The 26,846-nt window shown below is 35.7% G+C and overlaps 4 protein-coding genes across 7 annotated transcripts; 2 read left to right on the forward strand and 2 right to left on the reverse strand.

Moving 5' to 3' along the window:
* Positions 1–793: 793 nt before the first annotated feature.
* LOC122025224 lies at positions 794–1,563 on the reverse strand. The gene is made up of 2 exons (XM_042583992.1): positions 1,120–1,563; positions 794–1,060 (listed from the first exon to the last, which is right to left on the reverse strand). Exons 1-2 carry the CDS (start codon positions 1,561–1,563, stop codon positions 794–796), a joined length of 711 nt encoding a protein of 236 aa, XP_042439926.1.
* A 1,414-nt stretch (positions 1,564–2,977) lies between these two features.
* LOC122024674 (myb-related protein Zm38-like) lies at positions 2,978–4,013 on the reverse strand. Its single transcript, XM_042583345.1, has 3 exons — positions 3,841–4,013; positions 3,612–3,741; positions 2,978–3,544 (listed from the first exon to the last, which is right to left on the reverse strand). Exons 1-3 carry the CDS (start codon positions 3,974–3,976, stop codon positions 3,145–3,147), a joined length of 666 nt encoding a protein of 221 aa, XP_042439279.1. The 5' UTR covers positions 3,977–4,013; the 3' UTR covers positions 2,978–3,144.
* A 1,554-nt stretch (positions 4,014–5,567) lies between these two features.
* LOC122023669 (protein AAR2 homolog) lies at positions 5,568–13,433 on the forward strand. Of its 2 annotated transcripts, none has more exons than XM_042581922.1 (13): positions 5,568–5,795; positions 6,385–6,467; positions 7,143–7,200; positions 7,299–7,358; positions 8,191–8,320; positions 9,942–10,165; positions 10,852–10,944; positions 11,009–11,080; positions 11,701–11,733; positions 12,543–12,683; positions 12,926–12,982; positions 13,086–13,154; positions 13,228–13,433. In XM_042581922.1, exons 1-13 carry the CDS (start codon positions 5,700–5,702, stop codon positions 13,264–13,266), a joined length of 1,155 nt encoding a protein of 384 aa, XP_042437856.1. In that variant the 5' UTR covers positions 5,568–5,699; the 3' UTR covers positions 13,267–13,433. The 2 variants fall into 2 exon arrangements, with proteins under 2 accessions (XP_042437856.1, XP_042437855.1); XM_042581921.1 differs by having other exon boundaries at positions 5,660–5,795; positions 6,372–6,467.
* A 4,281-nt stretch (positions 13,434–17,714) lies between these two features.
* On the forward strand, positions 17,715–26,765 carry LOC122022630 (14-3-3 protein 7-like). 3 transcript variants are annotated; one of them, XM_042580671.1, is made up of 8 exons: positions 17,715–18,015; positions 18,275–18,363; positions 22,328–22,634; positions 23,394–23,481; positions 23,604–23,713; positions 24,125–24,267; positions 24,767–24,833; positions 26,414–26,765. In XM_042580671.1, the coding sequence occupies exons 3-7, from the start codon at positions 22,330–22,332 to the stop codon at positions 24,799–24,801; spliced, it is 681 nt and encodes a 226-aa protein (XP_042436605.1). In that variant the 5' UTR covers positions 17,715–18,015; positions 18,275–18,363; positions 22,328–22,329; the 3' UTR covers positions 24,802–24,833; positions 26,414–26,765. The 3 variants fall into 3 exon arrangements, with proteins under 3 accessions (XP_042436605.1, XP_042436604.1, XP_042436603.1); XM_042580670.1 differs by lacking the exon at positions 18,275–18,363 and having other exon boundaries at positions 17,720–18,015; positions 26,420–26,761; XM_042580669.1 differs by lacking the exon at positions 18,275–18,363 and having other exon boundaries at positions 17,721–18,015; positions 26,414–26,761.
* The last annotated feature ends 81 nt before the right edge of the window (positions 26,766–26,846 follow it).

The following is a 26,846-nucleotide window of genomic DNA, read 5'->3' on the forward strand; positions in this document are numbered from 1 at the left end:
CGCAAAGCTTGTTCGGCTGGGGCAATGGAGGCACATCAACGGCCAATTTCTTCTCCCCTAACAGTTTAAAATCGTGAAAATTGACATGTCCGAGCCTTGTGTGTCATAACCAGGTTGGGTCTTCTAGGCTTGCTAGGAGACAGACTTGCTTGCATGTCTTCAAGGTTACCTTGTACAAGCGATTTTGTGTTCGCTGTACCCGCATCAAGAGCTTCCCGCTCCTATCAATCACCTTCATGATATCTTTCTCCATGTGCACTTCGTTCCCAGTTTCTGTCAATTGACCGAGACTTATGATATTACTACAAAGTTTCGGAATGTAGTATACCTCGTGGAGAGCCTTCCGATCGCCATTCTTGCATTCGAACACAACTGTCCCCTTGCCCATGATCTCAATGGTTGATCCATCGCCAAATCTCACCCTCCCGGTGATGGTTTCATCTAGTTCTTGAAACTTCTCGCGATGGCCAGTCATGTGGTTGCTGGCACCGTTGTCAAGGTATCAGACGTCTTTATCTTCTTTCTTAACGCCGCGGTACATCTCCGGTAGCAACCTATCTTCACTGAGCAGAATGGTATCCTGCCGCTCACGCCTAGTGTCAGACTCCTCGTGGGACACGGTCATCATCAGTGCCGGCTCTTCATCGGTGGCACAAGTGAGGTGAGCCTCATCATCACGCCGCTTGTTGTAGCATTCGGACGCATAATGCCCCATTTTCTCGCAATTGAAACATTTTATATGTCTCTTGTCTCGAGTGCCACTGTTGTTGCCGCTAGTCCCTCCTGCACTGTCTTAGCGTTGCGTACCACGGCCACGACCGCGCCCTGGCCCACGTCCACGCCATTTGCCACGACTAGGGCTGCTGGACCCACGCCCCTTTCCTCCTGATGAAGTGTCCACGTTGCTCCCATTCTGTCGCATTTGCCATTCGGCATGAGTTAATAGGAGCTCACCTTCAGTGCCGTTGGTGTTGCTGCGTAGTCGTAGCGTTCGTTCTTCGTACGCCTTCAGTCGCCCTATAGCATCCTCAAATGGTATAGACTCAAGGTCGTAGAATTGCTCAATACCAGCAACAATAGGAAAGAATTTATCAGGGACAGAATCGAGCAATTTTTTACCAACGAGGAATCTTCAAGCGTGGCACCAAGGGTGGAGAACTTGCTGCTTAGGGCGCTGAGTTTGCCAGCAAACTCATCAATCGTTTCGGCCTCTTTCATCCGGAGAGCGTCAAACTCGCTCTTCAAAGTTTGTACACGTGCCTTCTTCACCCGATCACTACCAAGGTACCTCATCTTGAGGCTGTCCCAGACTTCCTTCGCCGTCTTCTTTGTTGCGATCTGGAGAAGGATGTCTTCAGGGACACACTGCAGGATGTATGCACGTGCCTTTTTGTCCTTCTTTGCATCCACCTGGGCTCCTTTCGCTGGCTCCACCGCCTCCCAGACTCTCTGGGCATCAAGGATCGCCTCTGTCTTTATTGCCCACACAGTATAATCGTGAGGACTTAGCATCGGATAGGGAAATGACACTCCGCCGTTCTCCTTTACTGGGATGCTCGACATTTTATGGAATCGTAGATTCTTGGATATCTTATACTACCAACGCTCTGATACCAAGTGTTGGCACAGAATCGATGAATAGCAAAGGATGCAGGAAAAAGGAAAAAAAAAACACACGTAGCACTAAAAAAAACACAGTAGCAAGGGGAGAAAAAATTGCACAGGTGGAAAGCAATGCACAAATAACTAAAATATAGAAACTGGAGAAACTTTAGTTCTGAGATCTGATTTGTTTCACAGCTTCGACCCCTTTAAATACAACTCAAGTGATAAGATTTAACCATAAGAATAGGATGACTCATCCCACTAAAATAGGAAAGATTAATATCACAGAAAAATTAAATAAATCATGAACGAGAATAAAAAGTGACCATGTTGTCCGAATTATTTTCCTACAACTGTACTTGGCATTCTCGATCGCCCTTGCTTCTTGCCTCAGCAGCATCTCATCATGGTCGTGTTGACATAGCACAGCATTAATTAAATTAAACTAAGCTATTGTAAACAGTTACCTCCTCTCTTTCTTTGCAGGCTTTTGTGTTTGAGATTGTTATTTCTCCATCAATATATGTTATCCCTTCCAAATTATAGAGAATGAAACGTAAGTTGATTTTCAAATTTTGATTTTTTTTTACAACTATCTTTTAATGCTTTAACCCATGTATTCTATCCCTAGCTTTTTGTAGGTTTGAGCGTCCAAGAAATCTAAAGATACAGCTAGCTAGATTTAGTAACTTGAGTTGTAAAAAGATGATATATAAATATTATGCGTACTGTTGATTTTGATATTCGAAGACAATAATTTTAAAATCATTATCGTTTTAGTATACTTTTAACAATAATACTAATTACAACCGTTTTTAAAAGACAAAAACATTTAGCATTTTTGTTGTAGTGAATTAATCTTTCCATGTAATATTAGTTTCAACCAATATTAAAAAAATAAGGAAAAAGTATGCAAACTAGTTTATAATTGTAGTTGGAGAAAAATCATTCCATCTATGATTGCATATGATGTTTTGTGAATTTCTTTTTCTATAGCAACATTTGAGTTGACATTTAACACACTAGATCGGTCTAGTTAACTCCATAGTTCTTCGAGATTCTATGGAGATGCTTATTTATGCACAAAATTGGATATTATAGAGTTTAAAAATGACCAATTAACTCTTAATTTAGTTGATTGTATATCAAATATTCCTAGTAAAAATTGATCAATTAGTGCTTCTGGAGCTTTGAACGTGACTAGCTACCTGTTCAAAGCCTACTGTACAATTTCTATCATGTTCCAAGTTCCACCTACTATTTATAGTTTGGGTGTCCTTTGAACTGACACTAATTTTAATTTGGTGCAACTGTCGATATATCAGTTATTAATTAGTCGCATCACTAGTTCATTAATTTCACCAAATGTTTATTTTGATGAATCATATTATGTATAAAAATTTACCCAAATTGAGCTTAATTAAGTCACCATCAGGTGAGATTAATTCACATGTGCTTTCTCACTGGTACATTATCCCTTAAAGCCCACAAATGAAAGTACTCCGGGTAGCTTCACCTTTGCTCCGATATATAATTATGTCATCGGAATAAGAGCAGCGTGGGCTTGGCAGAAGTGGAGTAGTCTCCATGATCAAGCGCTTGAGCACTGTCATTGATCATCGATTCATCAGGTATTCTTCCTGGTCTCTTCTGGTCCCAACCCATGGAGATTGTAAGGTCAAGGTTGAGATCAGGCACACCGTTACTGCACTGATCCGCTTCCTCATAATTCGTCACTACCACCGTGCTACCCGCCGTGTCGTCGCCATCGTTCGACCTCTCCCACGCCGTCCGGTGGCGCCGCGCCAGCGCCGACATCCCCCGTTGGCGGTCAGGGTCGATGCCCATCCCTCTCAGCTTCTTCCTCAGATGCGAGTTCCAATAGTTCTTCACCTCGTTGTCCGTCCTCCCCGGCAACCTCCCAGCTATCAACGACCACCTAATTATAATTAATTAATTAAATTTCTATTAGGATTCTAATTAAATCTATTTTTAAGACAAGATACCGGTTCCCGAGTAATGCGTGGAGCTTGATGATGAGATCTTCTTCGTCCTCCTGGAAGTTCCCCCGCTTGACGTCTGGCCGAAGGTAGTTGATCCACCGCAGTCTGCAACTCTTGCCGCACCGAAGCAGTCCTGCAGCTCACAGTTAATTATATTATTAATTGCTATTTAGGGGAACTAATCGGTTGATTAATTTAGCAATAACTCAAATCAATTAATATAATTATAAACCTGCGGCCTTGGGGAGTGAACGCCAGGAGACTTCGCCATGGAGGGTGATGTAGTCGATCAGCTTCTGGTCCTCCTCCTTCGACCAGGCTCCCCTGTTGGTTGCTTGCTTATCGACATCGCGGCAAGGATTCCTCATCTCATGCAGAAAATTAAAAGGAGCTAGATACAGAGATTGGGATAGATAAAGTGGGGGCGATAAGATATATATACCAACTCGATCGAGGGGAGTTGGACTGGTGGTTTTACAAACGAGGAGAGGTTTGACTTCTTGTTAGTTGCGACTGAGAGAAACTGAAGGGAAATGAAAAGTCTTCCGGCTTGCATGCGGATCTTGCACTCTTGGCTCTGCAGGGCAGATTGCGGACCTAGGTAGCACATGCCTGCGGCAGGCTGACTGATAGATTTGCATACGTGCGTGTTGCAAGCGAATGGTCGTAGCAGCTGCCGACCCACACCACAATTAATATGTATGTTCTGATCCAGGACTTCCAATATCCAAAGTAGTTTCACATATATTCGTGAGGAAATCTAGTTTTTCTTTTTGCCGTTGACCTTTGCCCACGCCATTTAGATAATTAGGTGTAAGTAAGTCGTTGTGGATCCGCTGGATCGAGTAGTTAATTATTTGATTATCTAAAAACTGCCACTATTTATTATCCTCTCTATTTGGGGAGCAAATCTCTTGAGCCATAAAAAAGTGAACTGAGGGATGAATCATTCTTAATTACGATCAAATTACAATTACGATTCGGTCGTAATTGGTTGTGATCTTTTTTTAGATTAATTGTCCCCATCATATTATAATTTGGGTCGGAACGGACGGTCTCCGCCCTTGCTCAGCACCCGGCAACCTGAACACTTGCCCACTTCCGGTAGCCTTTGGGGGGCTTTTGCCCGCCCGTTCCAATCCAAATTATAATCTTGTGGGAACGATGAATTCAGAAGGAGATTGCAATCAATTGCGATCGGATCACAATTATGATCTAACCGTAATTAGGAGTGAACCATCCCCTAATCAATTTTTTTATGAATAAAAGATTTAGTCTCCCTATTTGGGGATAAATGTCATGGCATATTTTATTTCATCCTTCATTTTGTAAGTTATTTTTTTAGTGATTTTTCTTAAAGTTTTTAGATAAATTACAATATATAACTATGTATATATTAAACATCTACTTTCCATGTATTTTTTTTTTCAAATGCACCTCTTTAAACTTGTTTTGTTAAACTCAAAGGATATATATACGTGGATTTCTTTTAAATGCATCTATATATATTTATATACATATATTATTTTTTTTTAACATGTTATTTTTAGATGTCACCGACTCAATTCTATCAAAATTTTCTATCACGATTAAAATTTAAATCTTAAATATCTTAATTATTCATTAGAAAATTTAATCATCACATCATTATCTTAAAATATTGACCGTCTGATCGACCGTCTGGTCGTTCCACAATCATTATGCATGATCAATTATTTACTTATAAATTATATAATTTATAAATATTTTTCTCATATCCAACTACCTCTTCCATACAATGCATGTACAGTTCTACTGGTCGTTGAACTCCACGACTTTTCCTGAAGAACAGTCAAGCCCTTCAGGAAAATAAGTGCATATTGTTATTTTTATGTTTTTCCTCGAAATTGTTTGGGCTAGTGATTAATAAACAGAAATACGTGGACGGAGGTGCAATAAACGAAACTTACTGCACGTAAATTGTCAAATCCTCAACCAGTCCAGAAACTTCGCGACTGCGCCGCCGCGCGACCGGAGCGGACAAGCCAAGTGGTCGCTCCCCTCCTTTTCTTCTTGGCACTCCGTTGCTCCTCGTCCCTCTTTCCGCTACGGATGGATCAGGAAACCGCTCTCGATCTCGTGAAGAAGGGCTCGACTGTTCTCCTGCTCGATGTCCCGCAGTTCACCCTCCTCGGTATCGACACCCAGGTCTCCACCTCTCCCTCCTGCCATTTTTCTTTAATACAAGCTCAAATCTTGTATCCTTGATTCAGAAAGCGCTATGAATGTTTGTTTCTTCTTCTTCAGTTCAAAATCCCTTGAAATCTTTTTTTCTTTCGCAAGAATTTCCGTGGTTTCGCATAGGAACTTCTTCAGTAGAATGAAAGAGATGGGACCTTTTAGGGTTTTCAAGTATTAAGCCACAAACATCAGCATCGCCGCAATTTTGTGGATGATTTTTCTAACACAAGCTGCATTATGTTTAAGTTTATCATTGCCTCTTCAAGTTTGAAACTTACATTAGTTAGGGCCTTCTGTAAGATAATTTGTGGGTGTTATTGGTTATTTTGTCTATTTATAGTGTATAAACATTTGAGTCTTTCAGTAACTAGATATTTGCTTTTGTTCTGGGTGATTGCTTCGTGTCTAACAAATGCAGACGGCAAATGCACTTAGTATGATTTTGAACAAAGAAATGATGGAAAGAATAACCTATCTTCTCAATTTTTATGAGACCTTTCTTCTTCTCAGCTTTTTGATCTAGCTATCTTGATTTATCCATAGTTCATTCTTCTAGATGTTCTCCGTGGGGCCAATGTTTAAGGGTATCAAGATGATCCCACCAGGGATCCACTTCATCTACTATAGTTCCTCAAACAAGTAAGACAATTTCTAAGCATTTTCATTATTTGCAATAATTGTTTAGTTAGGTTTTTGTTATTTACACCCATCTTTATTGTAATAGTAATGTTACTAACTACCCACCAAAGGTTAGCATCCCAAAAGGATGAATGGATAATTCAAAGAGATTAGACAACACAAAAACATATCCTTTGATAATTTTATTAGTCAAGATAAAATTTCATAAAAGCTTTTATTATACAGTATAGATGAAAAGCCTTTATATTATTTAAATTGTTTCAAAACTTTATTACTATCACAAGAACTGCAACAAAATTGACTAGTTGATGTATCAATATAGTATGGGTGCTTTCATACTTGGATTCTAAACTTAAATTACGACAAAAATGTTTAAATAAACTCTATCTTTCTAAACGCCTACAGATCTGTTCGAAACATAATCTTTGATTGCATGGTATGTGAGCATGTGGATACTTCTTGGACATTACATAAGCTGTCCTGCAAAATATTGATATTCTTTTGTTGGCAATTGTTTACTTGCCATTTGCCAACTATACCTCATAGGGCATCATGATCATATTTTTGGTTAAGCTTGTGCTGTTATTGTACTTCCAGATATGCATGAATCAGTACACAAGATTTGGAATGTTATTTGAGACATAACACTAAATGTATTTATTGTTGTCCATGTAGGGAAGGCAATGAATTTTCTCCAATGGTTGGCTTCTTCCTTAGTACAAGATCAGCCGAGGTTATCATCTAGCATCTTTTTAGCTATAGTTTTTATTGCATAAGTTGTAGTCTTTGTACCCAATAGACTTGACTGATAGGAAGTTACGCTTCCAACAGGTGGTTGTTCGCAAGTGGAACCATTCAGAAGAGCGGTTGGTCAAAATTTCTGAAGAAGAGGTTTCCATACATGATTATCACTCTTATATGATAGTTACATAATTCCGCATCACTTTATTGAAGGCAATTTATAACTAATAATAAACATGAATCTCATGCAACAGTTCAATATATGATAAGACAGAATATGTATGGGAGCATTAAATTCCAATTGTATTGTCCTTGCTTTCCTTACAGTTCATCAGAACCTTTGAAGGAAATGGACCAACTCAATGCAGACCTCATTAAAATACTTGTCAAAAACATGAAATAACGCTCTCTATCTTGTTAAATTCTACATTTTTCCTCCTCATCAGCAAGATTAGGTTTCTCCATGTCTATCCACAATCTCAGTAACATCAATCTGGTTTCTCCTTGAGCCTCTATCTCCCTGAAGAATTAGTTCACACACAAAAGAAGATGAAGAAAAGTTGAGACCACAAAATCACTGTCTGAAATTTGGGAATGTTGTAGCAAGCAAACTTCTCAGCTTTCAATATGCTTGATGGGACCGGATTGGTATTCTTCTTATTGTTCTCTAGGCTTACATTGTTCTTATATGTAATCCATCTAATAGAAAATTGTAGATCTTGTAGAAGTTTGAATTTTATATTGGAGAAGCAACTATGTGGAAATCTACAGCAATCTGGAGCAATCCGAATGTTGTCTCACATTCTGTCGTGACCAGAAATTATTTGTGTTATTGCTTTGCAAGCTAAGTAGTGTAAACGTCAGAGTGCATGAATTGACTTATAACTTGGCATGTAGCTTTTGCCAACTTGTTCGTTATCTTATGCAAAGTAGAATGAGCTATTTGCAAAGGAAGTTAACATATAACTTAACTTTTGTCTAGGAAGGCAGGTACGCTGAAGGAGTTAGATGCTTGGAGTTTGATTCTCATCTTGGTCCTTATGCTTTAAATCAATATGGGGAGTGGAAACAGCTTTCTAATTACATCACAGAGAGTATTATTGAGAAAATTGGTAACTTGATATGCTATATGCTTTCTCAGAAAAAGTGTTCTTTTAATAGCTGTACTTGTGGCACATTAGTTTAATCTGCTTACCTTTCTTTTTTTCCTCTTTCTAGTAATAGCTTCAAGGTTGAAATTTTTTATGATTATACTGATTTTGTCTTAGAACAGTATGGTATGCGTGTCAATCCATGTCAAGATGTGGTTCCACACATATCAGATCATGTCAATGTAATTTATTTACTTCAATGTGTTCCTTTTTTTTTAAAGAAATCAGCATTTGTATCAATATTCATTAACTGCTTTCTGATCTTTGTCAACTTTATGTTTTTGCTTATTTGGGTGTATTTCCTCATTTTTCTTCAGGAGCAACATGTGTATTATTGTTTGTCAACTAATTTTTACCTTACACACGTTGATTGTCTCCTCTCCTACCTAGTGACATCCTCAATGCAATGCCTCCTTAGTTCAACTTGTCATTTTTGTCTTTGTAACACAGACTAGTGCTAAACTAATAAAAAATTTAGGATCATCATATTTTAGATTATTTTAATGTCTTCTTAAGGGTAGCTATATCTAATTTATGTAGATCTGGTTAGATGATATCCAAATTTAAATTTGTACTAGAATGTGGTGCTAACCTTGGAGAAGCAAATAAAAATATCTATGTACTAGGAGAATGAGGAACATATCTGATTAAGTCAAAATAAAGATGTATAGGATCAGTTACGTACTTTGTGACATGAGATATTGCATAACTTTAAAAACCATTTTTTTAAAAATAAATTCTGAAGGAAAATAATAACTTGGTGGAGCATCCAATAGAACATCAATAAAACATCAATGGTATCACTGCTCTATTCTCTGGTATTATGTTTAGCTTATGAATCATGATTCTCTTTTAGGATCATAGTAGTTGGTCTAATAGCTACAACCATTGGAGTCAATCTTGCTTACTATTGTCTGGATAATACCTTATTTTGATACAAATGACTAATGATGATATTTGGGACAAATATAGTTTGATAATGATGTCAAACCATCCTGTGATATGGAGGTCTAATTCCTGTCATGCATGGTAAAGTAAAAAAGATGAAATTCTTTTCTCATTCTGAACTTTCTAATTATGGCATGCTTTCTTCTAACATCTCTCTATGGTGTATTTTCATTGCTCTTCTTCTCAGTCACAAATGTTGGCCTTAGCTGTAATGTGGAATTGTGGATTAATCTAACTTTTTAATAATCTGTTATTCTGATCTAATGGAGGAATGTGGCCTTCTGTATCAGGATATCACCAGAATTCATGGATCGAATGGTTGAAGTGATCTATACATCAATAATATTATTTTGATATTTTCGCCATATGTGAATTTTGAGATAATAAAAGCTTGAGCAATTTTTATATTATGTCGAAATTTTGTTGAATGTTCTTACAATGCTTTAGCTCCCTATATCCTTGTTTCCTTTTCATATTCTTAACGTAGATTATGAAACTTCTTGCTCCTCCACCCATATCCTTCTGTTTTCATATTTTTATTTTCTGCATCTTACTTGTTTACTTATATTGCTAACCTATGGTAGTTGTGCTCTTTGATACCTTAAGTTATCCTAATTTTCAAGCGGATTTGCAGAGCCCATTGGTGGAGATATTACAATAGCCTATGAGTCTGGATTAATTGAAGTTCCTAAAACTGCCATGGAGAAACAATTGATTGAGCAACTAAAGAGCAGTATGTTTTCAAAATTAGAAAGAGAGGAACATTACAAACATGGATGCTACTACACGCCTATTCCCAATTCTGTCAATCACAAGGGCATCTCTGCAGAGGAACTTACAGCAATTAACCTTGATAAAGTAATCATCATTTCATATGTTGCCATTTCATACTATAAGGAGTAACTGTTATACATCTTTTTCTGAAATCTGAAGCTCTTGTGTAATTTTGCATCTTCCAGAAGAAGATTAAAATGAATAGGACAACAACAAGCCATATACCAACTAATTGTTGTTGGCTACATGAATTTCTGTCATTAAGATCTATGTCTATGCTGCTTTTTTAATTCTCCTAATTATATTGAGATCGTCGGCTATAGTTAATATATAATAAAATGTTCTTTTTGAAACTTGATGATTTTAATATGGTAGTATAAGATTTTAGTTGAAGGGGAGTTTTGGCACAACGGTAAAGTTGTTGCCTTCAGACAATGTCTAGGGTTCGAGTCAAGAAAACAACCTTTTGCAATGCAGAGTAAGGTTGCGTACAACCGACACTTTCTCAGGACCTCTCATTGGCGAGAGTTTCGTGCATCGGGCTGCCCTTTAGTATAAAATTTTAGTTCTGCATCTTCTCTTTTTGATGGTGATGTAAATCAAATACTGGAAATGGAGTTTCTTTACCAGTAAACAATAATTGTACTTCCTGTACAATTATATTTCTACATAAACCTACATCACATGGTAATTCAATAATCCATTTTTCTGGTGTTATTATGTACTTCCTGTACAATTTTTGTCTTAATTGCTTAGTGTTACCATTTCAGACAAAGTTGCTGGAAAAGATATTGATCAAAGATTATGGAGGTGAAGAAGATTCACTCTTGGGGGAGCTACAAGTTTCTTTTGTTGCCTTTATGGTATATCCATCTGTGCATCATTTCTAAATTTAGAGCATTTTTATTTGTCAAAATTATCTTGCAGATGGGACAATCACTAGAAGCTTTTAAACAGTGGAAGTCTTTTGTTATCCTTCTATTCAGCTGCATAGAAGCAGTAAGTTCAAAATTTTTCTAGTAGCTTATTGATGATGTAAAAATAGAGAATCTCACTAAATTGTGTATTTGCTTGTTGATCTTTCTTTGATTTCCTGTTTTTGTGTTAAATATGTAGTTTGTGAAACATCCATGCTACTGTTGTACTGGCATAAGCTGTTGGTTGCAATGACATATTAGCCTATTTTGATCATTAGAAAATAAAATCACCACAATAAAAATGTGAGCAAAAGGAGCTAGCTGTAGAGTTGTTTCTTATTACATTGGTTAATCGAGAAAAGTACATGCCAATAGTTTTTATTCATCTTTTTTAGCAATAATCTTTCCCTGTTCTTATTTTAGCAAACCTCTTTACCCTTGATTTAATTGTATCGTCATAGTTATCCTGGAGGGTTTGTTAGTTGCCTTAATTTCAGTATGTGATCACTGTTCTACCCCATCTCGTTATTGGTGCCAAAAGCTTAACTTTATAATTTATTATATACTTGTGCTCAGGTGAGAAATTTTAAACTGATTTTATTTATTTAAAAATGGTTGTGATACATGTGTTTTAATGATGTTTGAGTGATCTATCCTATCAGTTGAACTGGAACATCACACTTCGTGTCCTGTTTCATGCAGCCACTTAAGACAAGAACTCGTTTGTTCTCCAAGGTAAACTTTTAATGGATTCATAAGTTAACCACTGCTATGTTTCTTTGCTTAAATTGTCGCATTCAATTTTCTAAAAGTAAACATGTCTTGAATTGCCTGTTTGACTATTGTTATTCTGTTGTTGTGTTAGTACAAGTTTTTTTCCCCCTTCTGTAAGTGATATAGTTTGATTATGTTGGTACAGAATCTTAAGAAACTAAAGAGAAATAGTAAGATAATGCATGTATGATCGTGATACATGGCTCCACTTTGTGCTTCTCCTACTGACTGCACTGACCATACATATCTTTCCAGAGAAGTACCAAACAGTATATTCATTATTTATGCTAATATTCAACTGATTTTTTGTTTAATGATGTGGGGTGGAACAGCTTGGTAGCGTGACTTGGTTCTAGTCTTGAGCAGTACTGTAACAGTATTTGCAAATCTTGGTTAGACAAATCTCCTTATTGTTTAACATATTAGATTGTTTTTTTGGTGTTGGATAATATTATGAAAGGAGCATCTAGAGATCGTTCCTTGAAATTAGAGAAAGCTTCTTAGAGAAGGCTTCTTCATAGTTATAATGCTAAAATCCTATTTGTCATGCCAAAATAAAGTTGGTTAGTATTTGCATGTCACATCTCGTTACTCTTTAATTCCTTGAAAATTGCTCGTTTGACCTTCAGTTTTGGGTCAGACTGACTGCTAAATAGGCAAAATAACCTAACAAACAAAAAGCAGCGCAATCTCTTTTTTTTGGCCTTTGGTATTTGACAGTCTATGTTTTTCTCGTTCTTCTCATATGGTTTGGAAAATGTTAAATGCAGTTTATCAAAGTTTTCTTCCACCAACTGAACCATGGATTTCAGAGAAATAAAAATCATTCAAACAGTACAGGAAAGGAAATATCCCTTTTCTTGGACGAGGCATGGTTCTCCAAGGAAATTTTCTTATTTCGCCTTTGCAAGGTAGTCCAAGGAAATTTTCATTATTTTAGTTCACTGAGCACCAGAATATCAATTATATGATATGTGATATCTCCATTGGAACATGAACATGCAACGATTTATTTTCATGATTCTACTCGAAATAAGCATAGGATGATTCATCGACAGGATTCCTGCCAACATTTGGAATTACTCACTCATCCTGCTTTCATTTTTTCGAACCTCAATTAGATTTATAGTTGACGGTCATCTGAAAATTTCAGGATTTCTTCCCGTTGGTATTGGATTCTTCAGTTGTTGATGGTGACTTGCTCTATTGGGTTCGAACTCTTTCTTCTCGTGTTTAAGATCAACATCAGTCTTATCTTACTTTCCCCCTTATCTAAAGAGCTTTCATGCGGTTACTGTCTTTGCTAAGTGCAGACGAGAAAACTGAAGGTTCTACTTGAAACTGCACTTGGGTGGGATTTTGCAGATGACGAAGATGATGAGGTTCTTGTGCAACAAATATTTACCTCTTTTCAAAACTGGAAAAAAGTTGATCTATGTTCTCTTCCTCTTGCAGTTCTCCCCTGTAATTGTACCTTGTGACGAAGTGAATTAATCTCCTTCAAGTTGCATGATGATCTCGGAGGAGTTTCAGATTTGGCAAGTGTTTGTCTTCTGGAAATTGTTCCACCTTAAGCCTCAACTGTAGCTTGAGCTGTTTTGAACATCTTGAAACTGTTAGATCTTGAATAGTATGATTATTAAGTGACGTGTTATATTTCATTTGTTTTTGTTCATCCTCTCTTATTTCCCCTAAAAAATATATAAAATAAAAGATACAAATAATGATTGTATTTTTTATAATCTTTTTTCTGCGAGAGAAATATATACAAATTTGTTGTCATATAAGGTGATATTTTCATTGATAAAATCATATAAATGTGTTGTTATTTACTCCCTGATCCTGAACTGTTATTTACTCCCTGATCCTGAACTAAATGTTTTATTGAAAAAAGTCATGAAATTCCAGGCCAACAATTTATTCGTCCTTTTCTCAAGCCTGAAAATTTCTGATAGCAATAATTAACTTTCACCCACGAATTTAATTATATTATACAAATAGTATATTTAATTAAGATAGCACCTCTTCGATAAGCCTTTGAAGGTTCGGCGCCGACGATTACCCCGGTCCTGTGGCCCTCGCCGCCTTCTCCTTCCTCTCCACCGCCTCCCTCTTCATCTCCTTATCTTTCTCTCCTCCCATGAGCGCCCTTAAAATAAGAGGAATCTTTGAGGTTGTCCAAGGAGTTGAATAATCAATTTCAATTTATTGAGCAATGTATTCTTAAGTTTTAACATTCAGATTATGTATGATTTGTCAACCAGGATAAATTGAGTTAATCTCAATTATTATTCTTAGGATGATCGGTTCGGTTCCATTAAATTTTTCTACCGTCTACTAAGATAAATCGGAAAATGTACGTGATGGACAGCCCAGAAATCCAACATCCTTTGATTAAAATTCTTATAAATATATCATAATTGAGAATCGACCGTAAATATCTAGATAATAACCTAGATATCCTACATCATATCATAACTCCGGGGGCTTCATCAACTTGGCTAAAGTCACTTAAGAAATGATATTAATTTTAATCTATGATATTCAAACTTATTTAATAAGCTAATCAAATTAAGTCAAGATAAATTAATCCTAAGGTAAATTAAGCTATCAAAATGATTGTTCAAATTGGATTGATTTCTTTTATATGAGCTTGAGTTTAGTTTGAGCTTGACTTAGAGTTTGATTTATTTAGATATTAACGAACTCTCAATTTAAGCTTGTTTAATTGTTTGAAAATTTTTAATTTTAAACTTATTTGATTAGTTAATGAGTTTGAAAATACAAATTTATTTATTTATTTTAATTTTTTAGTAAGTTGATAAGAATTTTATTAATGAACGTTGTTATGAACATTATGCACATGTTCATGAATATTTTTTACGAACGTTAACAAGCGGAATACATGTGTTCAAGCTTGTTCGTTTAGTTAAATGAGTTGTTCAAGCATGTTCATTTAATTGATCTTGTGTGTATTAAACGAATATAAATATGCTCTTACCAAATCAAACATTAAGCTTGTTCACAAATGTTCAATTCATTTATAGCCTTATCCAAAATATTGCACAAAGGTTGCGAGTAGAATTAAGGCTCTGAACCACACTCTAGGGTTCAGAATTCAGTAAATTAATGAACCATATAGTAAAAGTTGTCGAATACTTAAATCACATATGTAAGTTTTAAAATGATCAAATCGTGTACCCAATTATATTTTTCCCCGACCAAATCATTGCTGATATTGTTCATCAACATAGTAATGTCTTGAATCAATTGGTACAATGTAGTAATAGATTAAAAATTTGATTTGTATTCAAAAAATTACTACTCTCAATATGACGTATGAAAATGATATTTGAGGATATAAATATAATTAGGAGAATTAGATAAATACATATCATTTGGTTTCATGTTTTTTCGAGCTCTTTAGGTAAGTGTGAGCAAAAATTTGATAAAATCGAATTAACCGAACTGAATCAACTGAATTTTGAAATTCAGTTCGGTTAATTCGATTTTCGGTTATTTTTTTTGTAAAATTATGCATTCAACCAGTTCTCCTGCTTATTTATGGTCTTAAACATCATTTTTATATGTAGAGCAATAATTTTTTAAACACAAATCAAAATTTTCAAACATATTAATATTTAAAAAATTATTACTCTTAATATTACGTATGGAAATAATAATATGACTTGTCTGTGTGTTTCTAGTTTTTTTTATTATATTAATGTTCTCAAACATCATTTTCATACATCATATTGAGAACATTAATTTTTTTTTAACACGAATCAGATTTTTAATTGATTTTTATATTGCAACAATTGATTCATGACATTACTATACTGATGAATAGTGTTCGAATCGATTGATACACTGTAACAATTGATTCTAAGAGGTAAAAGTAGAATTGGATAAGTGATTTAATAATTTTAAAACTTATCTAAGTGTTATATATTTGACAACTTTAACTATGTAGTTAAGTAATTTGTTGAGAATTTACATAACTCCATAGTATTTCTTTAGTGATGTACATATCATGTGATGATAATTATTGATGAATATAACCAATTGGTTGGCACAGTTAGTATATACATTAGTGGTTATTTTGATAGATTTTAGGATCAATTTTAAATGGAGTCAAAATGACTCGCTGAATGCCTAATTTTTTTTTTTATACAAAAGATTATTATGTTAGGATAAATTATCAACGGATATAAAATATTTAATTAGATATCTAACCTCCTCTATAAATGATCACCTTCAAGATTTATCCTCCTTGCTAAGATGAGTTTACATTTTTATTGTTTTGCTCCCACACCACGAGACTACAAGTGCATTGTAAAAGCTAAGCATCATTATAAATTGTATCTTCATATCTATTCACTTATTGAGTTAAGATTATAAACCTCATTAAAAACGATCCTTACGTATAGTATTTGATATCATTTTAATATATATTTGTATTTTTTTTATAATTTAAATGATATTAAATTTGTCTGCCGCTTCATTTTCCACCCATGCCACAATAATGCCGCAACACGTCGCCGCCCCACGCGGCCGATATGTAGTGGATAACGGCGCTGGACGCTGCCTAATGTGAACACATCCCAGATGCAGGCTACCGAACTCGACTCCACCGGCAGACCTTCTGATGGCAAAAACTTCTGCGCCTCCACAAGATCAACATAAAAAGATAAATCATACATAACTATTAATCTTTAAAATAACATGTAAAAAAAATATTTATCATAATTTTATCAAAATTTGAATCTCAAATCTTATGATGACAAATTTTATATACTAACTACTAGACCCATCCGATCGGATAAGAGGGGACACCGAGAGATCTCTTGATTCATGGATAAGAGGATGAATCATATAGAATTATAGTTGGATACTTGTATGGATCGTAATCACTAGTCACAATTGATTATGATTTTTTTCCTTAAGTTTATCATCCCTCACATTATAATTTAGGTCGGGATGGATAGCGAATAGCAGGAGGCCATCCGAAGACCACCCTCGCTCGGCGACTAGTAACCTGGTCATCTATCCATCGTCGGCAGCCTTCGAGCGTCCTCCAGTCATTCACGCCGATCAAAACTATAACCTAAAAAGTCGATGAATCTAGAAATCTGACCATAATTCTATGATGATCCGACCACAATTTTAAGCGGTTCATCCTTGATAAAAGAAATATAGTCTAGAGATTTGATCTCACTACATAATGGTGGTGCAAGAATGTATCACTATTGTATTAATTATAAGTTAGTTTTCTAAATTGTATGTAGATGCATTCTTACATGTGTGGGGTGAATTTAGGAGGAGTAGGGGTGTGCTTGAGCATCCTCTTACTTTTGAAAAATTTCATCAGTATATTTCAGTCCGAAGGACAATGAGAAGAAAGACAAACTCTAACTTCCTTGTTTGAGCAACTTTTTTTTTGTTTGTTCCTGAATCCGTCACTATGTGATAGGGAAGGATCTTCTTCGGATTCGATTGTCCATGCATATTAACATAAAGGTACTGTTGAATAATTAGAATTTGACCCGTCGAAATATATTTTCTAAAACATTATAAAAATATTTTAATAATATTATATTTATATATTAATAATATGTATAAATTATAATTCATTTTTAATGGACTACAGTCAACAAAATTTACTGTTAACATACAACTATATAAAATATAAATTTTCTATGTTATTGCACCGTTATCAATTCTCAGATATTACTGCCTACATAAACGGCCCGCAATGCGCCGCGCAGCCGCAGCCGTAATGAGCTCGGAATTCGAGAATCAGTGAACGTGGCAACTCCGCCGCTCTCGGGCGTTGGGTCGGGCGGCAAATTCCGAATCCGACTCCGCCATAAAGGCAAAAAGCTGAAACGTACCCATGTGAACCCCCCAATTGGATGACAGCGACATGGGTCAAAGTTCAGGCAACGGCGATTTCGTCACTGGCGGAGAAAAAGAATTAAAACGGATTTAATGTGATTTAGAGTCACATTATTACTTTTTATTATTTGGTCGGTTTGTATTTTAATTAGGAAGGAAGTGAATAAATAAAAGATAACGAGATCGGAGAGGCGGAGAAACAAAAGGGCGAGATCGAAGGAGCTATTTCCCATTAAAGGAAAGAAAAAGGGCAGGCGGCAGCGGGGGAGAGGCCGGGGGCGATGGAGGAGAGGGAGGAGCATGTGTTCATCGCAAAGCTCGCGGAGCAGGCGGAGAGATACGATGGTATGCGCTCCATCTTTGCTCCTTTCACTAGGTTTCCGAGATCGGACGTCGCGGTTTGCTGCTTGCTTTGCATTTCCGGGGTGGTCAAGTCGATTATTGCGGTGGAAATTTTGATTTTCTAGTGATTTTTTTTTTTTTGAAGTTGGCTGTCCCTTTTAGTGGTATTGGTGGATCGGCGTATCTGTTTTCGTGTTTTGTCGGCTGATGATGTGAAATGGATATTAAAGTCAATTTTATTTTTATTTTTCTTGTCTTTTAGAAAATTCTACTTGATTCTTGTGATGGGACCATGGGGTACTTGATAGATTCGTGTCAACACATTTTAGCAAAGGACAGGGGAATTTGTGGGTATGCTCTTTATTTTTGATTTTTGTTTGTTGATTTTTTTATTATGATAAATGTGTTTTCCTTTTTTACATTTTCGATATGAAGGAAGACCGGAACCCAATGTTTTCTGCTAAATTAAAAATGTGCATAGTGATAAAATTTGGTATTCCTGCTTTTTCCTGCGTGAAATTGTACCTTAATACGGACTATGGACTTTTTCTGTTGGATGATAAGACGGACTTTGGATTTTTTTTTTTCTTTCCTTTTTATTGTTTGTATCGAAATCGGCTTATTTATTTATCGAAAGGAATACAAGTAAAAGATATTGGATAAAATTATCAGATTTTTGAATGTCTTCATTTCCAAATCTTTACAGCAGATAAATTTTGGTTCTCACTTGTTGTTTTCATCCATCACCTAGTTAGAGTCAATTACATATGAGGTCCTTGAAATATATCATAGGTGCCCCGTGCCAGATTATTTAAACTGCCTTTTGCAATATGTCATCAAGGAGTTCAACCTTGGAATCAGTGACGAATCAAGAGGGGGCCGGGTTGGTCCCACCCTGTCTAAGTTTTAGGAATCAATGCTAATTTTCATAGACTTGATATTTCTCTGCGGGATGTGCGGGCTTCATAGTTAATAGTTGAAACTCTTGAATACATACATATATATAATCATCTGCCTGAAATAGAATTCACTAATTTTATCTTTTCTAGGCTATAGGATTGGAAGGTCAAAGGTGTCCTTTTTTACTCAAAAATGTCATTTATCATATATTATTACAACAGAAGATTTAAGAGATTTCTTGTAGAAGATTCACTTACAAATCTCTGGATTAGCTTACCTATTATTTCTAAAATAAAAAATTGTTAAATAAAATCAAATCCATTTTGAATTGATTGCATCCAAAATTAACATTCAGCATGTTTTTTATTATAATAACTATTATTTAATAGTAATGTTAATAATGGAATATAATTGCCTAAACATTTTAAATAATAAATATGTAGAATCATTTGTTTTTTTAATCTAGTAATATGATTTTTCTAATCTCATTTTGCATAATTGCATGTTAGGTTAATAGTAAAAAAAGAGTAAATTTACATTATATTGACAAAACTCAATAAATAATATAAATCAAATTTCCGTCCCCATTTGTTTTTGCCCAATGAAATATGCACTTAAACAAATTATTAAATCAAATTATTCATAATTTTGTTGTTTGGATTTAGTGAAACACCATGATTAGGGGACACATGTTGGCGTAGTTGGTAACTGTATGGGTGTTTGCTCCAATAGGTCTTGAGGTTAATTTCCAGCGGATGCAAAATGCCTTGTTGGGTGTCTGGCCTCTCCCATATAAAGGGTCGTTGCGATAGGGCAAAATGCCCCCTATAATTTACCTGCCTGTATCTTGCCGTAGAGCCGGCGATACTTGCCGTAGAGCCGACGATACTGGGTTGCTTGGAGTGAGTGATATCACCTTTTTGAGCAAAAGGTGGAACCGCCACCCTAGTGGCCTCCTGAGCCTGGCCCCCAGGATTTCAGAGGGAGTAAATCACGGTGAGTGCTGGGCTGGAAAGTTGGCTGGGGTCTTAGGAGTTTTTGACCAACAGACCAGGAATATTATTCCCGTGTGCAACTGGCGACCCTCGACCTTTGGCCATTTGAGCAAGAGTGATATCACCTTTTGCTCCAATAGTGGGTGGTAAGGAACATGGAAGTGGCACTCTTCCTTATCGCTTTTGTGTTAATCATCCCCAGTAGAGCATATCCTTATCTCAATCTACAACTTCAGCATAACACATTCTCTACAATCAACAGAGACATTTCAGGAGTCAGTTTCAAATGCAGCCTCATTCTCCATCTTCAATTGCTTCAAGAACTACCTCTTCACCCAAGCTGGTGCTTCCCATGTACACCTTGACATGCAATACATTTTTTCCTCATACTGGTAGGTATTCCTCTTTTCCTTGTTGCACTACACTTTAGCTTCCTCATCCATGCCCACTGACTTTAGATCAACTGTCCATGTTACCTCTCCAAATGGCAATGGTACTTAACACTCTCGCTGCCCTTTAGATGACATCTATGTCATTAACAAAAAAAAACTTTAAAATCTTAATGAGAGGAGCAACTTCCATGTTGATGCCTCACTTAATAGAGTAAAATAAAGATGTAAGTGGATCCTAGTTTGGTGGTATTCTTTGCATTCCATGGTGGAGCTTGAGACCAACTTGTATGATGAATGAATAGGACCTAGTAGAAGTGAGAGAGATTGGATTTGCCACTATTGAATGCATCATTGATGCATCCCATACAACTTTTAGGGATTTATCTAGATATTATCAAGCCTTGCGAATGATCTCTTGTTGATGGAGAAGAATAACATGATGAATGATTCTCTGATTTGGCATGGGATGCCATGTCTTAGTAGTCTCCGCCATGCTCACTGTCTGAGGTGCGGTGCTGTTTCTCAAAGGTCTGTTACTCGTGTTTCAAGTAAAGGCAAAGGCAAAGGCAAAGGCAAAGGCAGAAAAGTGGTCATGGGGCTGTGGAAGGAGCAGTTCGAGATGGCGAAAACAAGGAGTGTCCTAGCTATCAAGATGGTGCAGGGGAGGTCGTCATGGTGAATTGTTTGGAGTTGGAATGATCTAAACAATGAGAAGGGATGAGTTGTTCATACAATGCCGAATTGTTTGAAGGAGTTGGAATGATCTAAACAATGAGAAGGGATGAGTTGTTCATACAATGCCGGATGTCTCTCTCCCTTCAATCCTGGTTGATGTCTTTTCCCTCTATGGAAATTAAGCAGCATTGTGTTTCATTGATGGTTCTTTTGTAATCTGAGGTGTGTACAGAGGAAAGGAAAGATGTGGTCACACATAAAAATTGGACTCTTTTGGTTCATAATAATGCATTAAAAATTTATGGGGAGAGTAAAAAGGTTTGAGAATCAAAGAGAGTATAACACAAAGTGTCCATTTTTTTTTTTTTTTGAATAAGAGAGATTATTATTAATTGGACAATTTGCATAATAATGCATTAAAAATTTATGGGGAGACAGATGCATCTGAGAATCAAGGAGAGTACAACACAAACTGTCCATTTTATAGAAAAAGATGGATTATTTGCTAATTTTAATTTGCCTAATCTAAGACATTTTAGGTTCGTTATATTTTAAAATTGTTTCAGGAGAAGCCTAGTACAAATTTTTCAGAAAAACAATCTCTTCTTTGTGAGCTTCCATCAACAATACTGTAAATTTGAGAGATCTTTTCTAAAAAAAAGTTAAGGACCTTGTTTTGAAATCAGATATGATTAAAGACTTCTGATATGCTCAAACAAAAAAATAATTTCATTTCCGTATACAGTCAATGCCAAATAGTTTGTGGCCACAAATAGTTTGAATTCGTTTCCTTATTTGTTTTTCATAAAATGGGAAGTTTATTCGGTATTGGATAATAACACGTTATAATGTCAACAGTCCATCATACACAAGCTTTGTGAAGATGTTTTCTTTTTAGTAAAATTGAACATTTAAGAAAGAAGATTATTGTTCTCCGGAAATTGTTATTTGCAAAAAAGAAGTCAGACATTTTTGACAATCCTTGTCAATTTAACTTTTATAATCAAACTGACCCTAGTATTTTAATAGGAAGTACCACTCATTCATTGAAGCTTATGTTCTTATTAATATTTGACTATTCATTTTTGTTGGAAGATAACATAGTGAGGTTCCAGCTACTGCATTACTTGGACCAACTTTAGTCCTTGAGAAGATAATTTTCTTACTTGCTAATTGACTATTCATTGGTGTCTCTAGTCTCCTTGTCTTGCTATGGTTCAACCTAAGTTACTACTTACAAATTGGAAAGGTATTGTCAAACTAAAAAATAAAATAAAATCCTATTTTGGTTTTTTAATAACTCGATTATCAGTTGGGATGTGCTTGTCATTGACAATATTGTACATGTATCAGAAATGGTAGAGCATATCAAAATAATTGCCAGAATGGATATTGAGCTGACACCAGAGGAGAGAAACATACTAGCAGTGGGCTATAAGAATATGATTGATGCAAGAAGGGCATCACGGAGAACCCTGTATTCACTTGAACAGAAAGAAGTGGCAATGGGAAGTGAGCAAAATGCAAGGATGGTAGTAGATTATAGGAAGAGTGTTGAGGATGAGCTGACAAGGATTTGCAATGAACTTCTATCTGTAATTGCTATCCACATCCTTCCATCTTCCACTGCTGGTGAATCAATTGTTTTCTTTTACAAGATGTAAGTAACCTTTAGATTCCTAGTGTGATCTTTGTTTCTGTGTGTTCTGTTTCACTCTTTGTTTGCCTAATCCACTACATAAATATTTGTTGCTTTCTAAAGCTAGGTTTTCTTCTTTATCTTATGCGTATGGTAATTTTTTATATTTAGATTTGCATTTTTTTTTATGCGGTAACGATAAAGTTGCCGTGTGACTTGGAGGTCACGGGTTTAAGTCGTGGAAATTGCCTCTAGCAATGTATGGTAAGGTTGTGTACAATAAATGTAGTCCAACCCTTCTCTGAGACCTCACATTAACGGGAGTTTCGTATGCCAGGGTGTTCTTTTTATTATCTTTGTGATATTGCATTTAAGTCATATATAAAAATTTTCGCCTTGTAAATTATTCTTTTAAATATAATAATCAAACAAATATAAGTACATTGTTTTATGGGGTTTTGTCTGTGATATTTTATTAAATTGTTAATCCTTTTCAAGATTTTGATTTTCATTGTCCTACTTATATGTTCGGTTCTAAAACAAACACCAATTCTTACTGCACTATGAATATTATTACATTTTTTATCTGTCTAAAGCTCCAACGAGGAAGTGATTTAAAACACCAGGTATCACAACCCCAATAAGTTGGAACATATATTTTCTTAAATATTATAGAAATAATTATAGTGCATGAGGCTACTAGCAGGTCGTGAACCTTTGTCCCCATTCAAAGTTGTATTTTACTTCTGTGATTAAGAATGATAAGCCAACCCCTTCCAGGAAAGGAGATTATTACCGCTATTTAGCAGAATTTAAGACTGGAAATGAACGAAATGAAGCTGCTGATCAGTCACTTAAAGCTTATCAGGTCTGTTTAACTTCTCTGCTTAGTTCTAAATTCATTAATCTCCATGCGATTAGCCAAAACATGTTATGCTCACTTGAAGAGTTCTAGTTATGATCAGTAGGTTGATACTCTTACCGGTGCAGGCTGCTACAAGTACAGCTATGACTGAGCTTCCGCCCAATCATCCAATAAGGCTTGGCCTTGCTCTGAATTTCTCAGTATTTTACTATGAAATCATGGATTCACCTGAGAGGTCAGTAGCTATAATGTGAAGTTAATTAGCTACCTACATTCATTTATTGTGCACATTTTAGAAAGATCTGCAATTTACTTTCAGAATGATCTAATTGTTTACTTCCCATAAATAAAGCATGCCCTTGTAGACAAGAAATTGCAGCTTTAGTGCGGTAGATATAGAATGTATATTTATTTCAATTAGTATTTGACTATTGTGTGAACTATAGAAATTAAGTCGCCAGATAAAAAGCTTTATATGCAAGTCTTGACTGTGCTGCTTCATGTAAAGACATGTAAGAAGTTGAGACTATAGATTCTGCACATGGAAGAGTTACTCGTGTTAAATGAAAATTTTCATGTACATGACTCTGCATGTTTAGAATCGTCTGTAGTTTTGTGAAGAAATGTAACACGTTGCTGTTCTCAGGGCATGCCATCTGGCTCAAGATGCTTTTGATAAGGCTCTTCCGGAACTCAACACCCTTAGTGAAATTTCTTACAAAGAGAGTACACTTATTTTACAGATTCTTAGAGATAATCTGACATTGTGGACTCCGAATCTACCAGGAGGTATGCCAGTTCAGAAACTTAGCCTTATTTTTTTTTCTTTCAATTTGTGACTATGGACATGTTTACTTCATTTTTTTTTGGTGTGATTCTGGATGCCAAAAATCCATGGATTCAAAAGCTTAGGATGAGGTGCTACTGAAGGTTCTCCAATAGGTCTTACAAGAGGTTTCACAAGCTAGCTAGGTCTTTCCATTATTTTGCCAGACTATGACTAAGCTGCCATACTTTCTAGAATTACTATATACTATCACTCACGTAATAATTAAAAACAGTTTTTTTTTGTTAGGCTCAATTTACAGCTAAGAAAACCAGATTCTGCTACCTAGTTCTTGCATTTGTTATCCAAATTTTGTTCTGGATTGAACATGCTACTTTTTTTAAAAAATATATATTTCAAAATAATGTTTTATCAATGGCTTATGTGAATTTCACAACAGTCTGGATTTATTCCAATCCCCCTCCCTTTTCTGATAATTTAAAATAGTTGGTGTCATTGCAGGTGGCAACTCCAAAGACATCGACACTGTGAATTAAAGGAGCTTTGCACAACTGAACCTTTCTGCTAAGTATGCCCTTGTAATGTATTACAATATTTTCGTTGCTAAATTTTGATAATTAATCTCTTAGTGGTAAAATAGCTAGGATTGATTGGACAATGGAAAAGATTAAGGGTGAGTATGATTCTGATTACTAGTGTTAGTGTCATAGGTAAAATCAAGACTCAAATTGATTTTTTCTTATTTGTGCAAATATGAATCTAAATTGAAAACATTCAGGGGTTGGAACTAAACGAATAATTTTTGATAAATTTACAAAATACATAGTAAGCTACTAAAAAGGATAACAAACACCGTTCAAGAACATAAAATAAGACATCATAATACCACATTCCAGCAGTTGGTTGTGCACTTAGTTCTTTTTTTCCTTACTGTTGTTCAACAGCAATTTTTTCGTTTCCTCCACTAAAGCTACAGTTGAAAATTTCACATGCCATGAGATTATTGTAAAATTTAAAAGATAATATTATCGTATCTGGTCAAGTAATCTTGTAATGCCTTAAAATGAATCAGTGGCTAGCAAGAATTCCACTGTTGAACTTCCGTTTGGTGGTTGGTGTGGTGGACTTGGAAGGGAACATAGAACGAGGGTTGAGAGGAATGAAATTGGAACGTGCATGGCTGTGGTGACGACAATGGGAAGTAGGAAACAAGAGGCCATGGTGGGCGAGCATGGCTGCAATGAATGACATTGGGTAGTAGGGATGAGAGGTTTCAGTGAATGTGATGGCTACTAAGATGATGGTGAGAAGTAGTGAATTTAAAAGCTGTGGTAGTTGTACGAGGCAGTGGTGAATGATGCCAGTGGCATGTGAGACTGAGCAAACAAAGTTGAAGAGTTACAAAGAAAGACATGCTCGCAAATTGATAATACATGTGTGAACTCTGCATGTGAACAAGGACATGCTAGCAAATTGATATCTCTGCATGGTAACAGGACGACTTTTAGTTCTCAAATTTGCATCTTCGAGTATTTATATTCTCCATCTCATTTTTGTTGAATTTCAATTCAATTTTACAAGCTAGTTTATTTCATTTATCAAATGATTTGATGCTGGATAAAAAAAATATAGGCTTCAAATAAATTGATAGAATATAAAGTAGGACATTTTAGTAAATTTATTTTTACGATCGTCTTGATCTACTCTTCTACACGTACACCAAAATTACATCAAAAAAAAAAAAAATACAACTTTATTCTGGTGTTTCATTATTTTCATCAGAGATTTTATATCCTTAACCTGAATGCATGTGTTGGGAATAATTCATGCCTATAAGTGGGATTGGTTTGCTTATCAAAGGATTCTAGCTTTTCTCGCCTATGAATGATTTACTTGTGGCAATTTACTCTTTTGCTATAAATAATAAAGGTGTTCCAGTTTTAGAATTAATACTGTCTGAGCCATCCGAATGTTGCTGAAACTTCATGTAAACTCTAGCATCTTTTATCTGTTGTGTCTACATTTCCTATTGCTGTAGGATAGGGTTCAATGTAGCACTTTTTGGATGATCATATGCAACTCATTTTGCATTTTGTGACCGTTTGACATATCGTACACGTAATTCAGATTTTTTTTGTTCTTCTCAAGTTGCAGGTGGATGCAATAGCTGAACAGTGGTTCTGAGGCCTTAAATGCTTCCGAGTTCAAATCTAGCTCTTGGTAAACCTAGTACTTTCTCAAGTGGCTTCTTTTTTCCTTTTGGTCAAGTGGCACACGAGTTTGTTCAATCTTTTGACGATATTCGAGCGTACTGTTCTCGGGATAGACCTCTGTTGTAGTTTCATATATATAAACTAGAAGTTGGGTTGACATTACAGTTTTGCTGATCAAGAGATGTTTTGGCCCTCTTGTTCAGAGTGAGATGGATATTTGCTACAACAAACTGGCAGACTTGAATTTCTGGATTTAATTAATGAATTATCAAATGGTCTGTGGTATATGCGATCTCTGAGATTCCCCTGATGATTTATACAAGTGCAATTGTCTCGTGCTCCATTCATGGGACCACTTGATGTTGGTA

This window comes from Zingiber officinale, chromosome 9B (genome assembly GCF_018446385.1).
Source record: "Zingiber officinale cultivar Zhangliang chromosome 9B, Zo_v1.1, whole genome shotgun sequence".
In the NCBI taxonomy this organism is placed as follows: domain Eukaryota; kingdom Viridiplantae; phylum Streptophyta; class Magnoliopsida; order Zingiberales; family Zingiberaceae; genus Zingiber; species Zingiber officinale.

What these genes read in the sequence shown, in the direction of transcription:
- LOC122023669 (XM_042581922.1), top strand. Translation starts at nt 5,700, where the DNA reads ATGGATCAGGAAACCGCTCTCGATCTCGTGAAGAAGGGCTCGACTGTT. An exon ending in TCCTCGGTATCGACACCCAG is followed by an intron (nt 5,796 to 6,384) that starts GTCTCCACCTCT and finishes TCATTCTTCTAG; the next exon opens with ATGTTCTCCGTGGGGCCAAT. An exon ending in ATGGTGACTTGCTCTATTGG is followed by an intron (nt 12,983 to 13,085) that starts GTTCGAACTCTT and finishes TGCTAAGTGCAG; the next exon opens with ACGAGAAAACTGAAGGTTCT.
- LOC122024674 (XM_042583345.1), bottom strand. Translation starts at nt 3,976, where the DNA reads ATGAGGAATCCTTGCCGCGATGTCGATAAGCAAGCAACCAACAGGGGA. An exon ending in TTCACTCCCCAAGGCCGCAG is followed by an intron (nt 3,742 to 3,840) that starts GTTTATAATTAT and finishes TGTGAGCTGCAG; the next exon opens with GACTGCTTCGGTGCGGCAAG. An exon ending in CACGCATTACTCGGGAACCG is followed by an intron (nt 3,545 to 3,611) that starts GTATCTTGTCTT and finishes AATTATAATTAG; the next exon opens with GTGGTCGTTGATAGCTGGGA.
- LOC122022630 (XM_042580670.1), top strand. Translation starts at nt 17,952, where the DNA reads ATGGAGGAGAGGGAGGAGCATGTGTTCATCGCAAAGCTCGCGGAGCAG. An exon ending in ATTGTTTTCTTTTACAAGAT is followed by an intron (nt 22,635 to 23,393) that starts GTAAGTAACCTT and finishes AACCCCTTCCAG; the next exon opens with GAAAGGAGATTATTACCGCT. An exon ending in GACTCCGAATCTACCAGGAG is followed by an intron (nt 24,268 to 24,766) that starts GTATGCCAGTTC and finishes GTGTCATTGCAG; the next exon opens with GTGGCAACTCCAAAGACATC.
- LOC122025224 (XM_042583992.1), bottom strand. Translation starts at nt 1,563, where the DNA reads ATGTCGAGCATCCCAGTAAAGGAGAACGGCGGAGTGTCATTTCCCTAT. An exon ending in CGCTTGAAGATTCCTCGTTG is followed by an intron (nt 1,061 to 1,119) that starts GTAAAAAATTGC and finishes GCTGGTATTGAG; the next exon opens with CAATTCTACGACCTTGAGTC.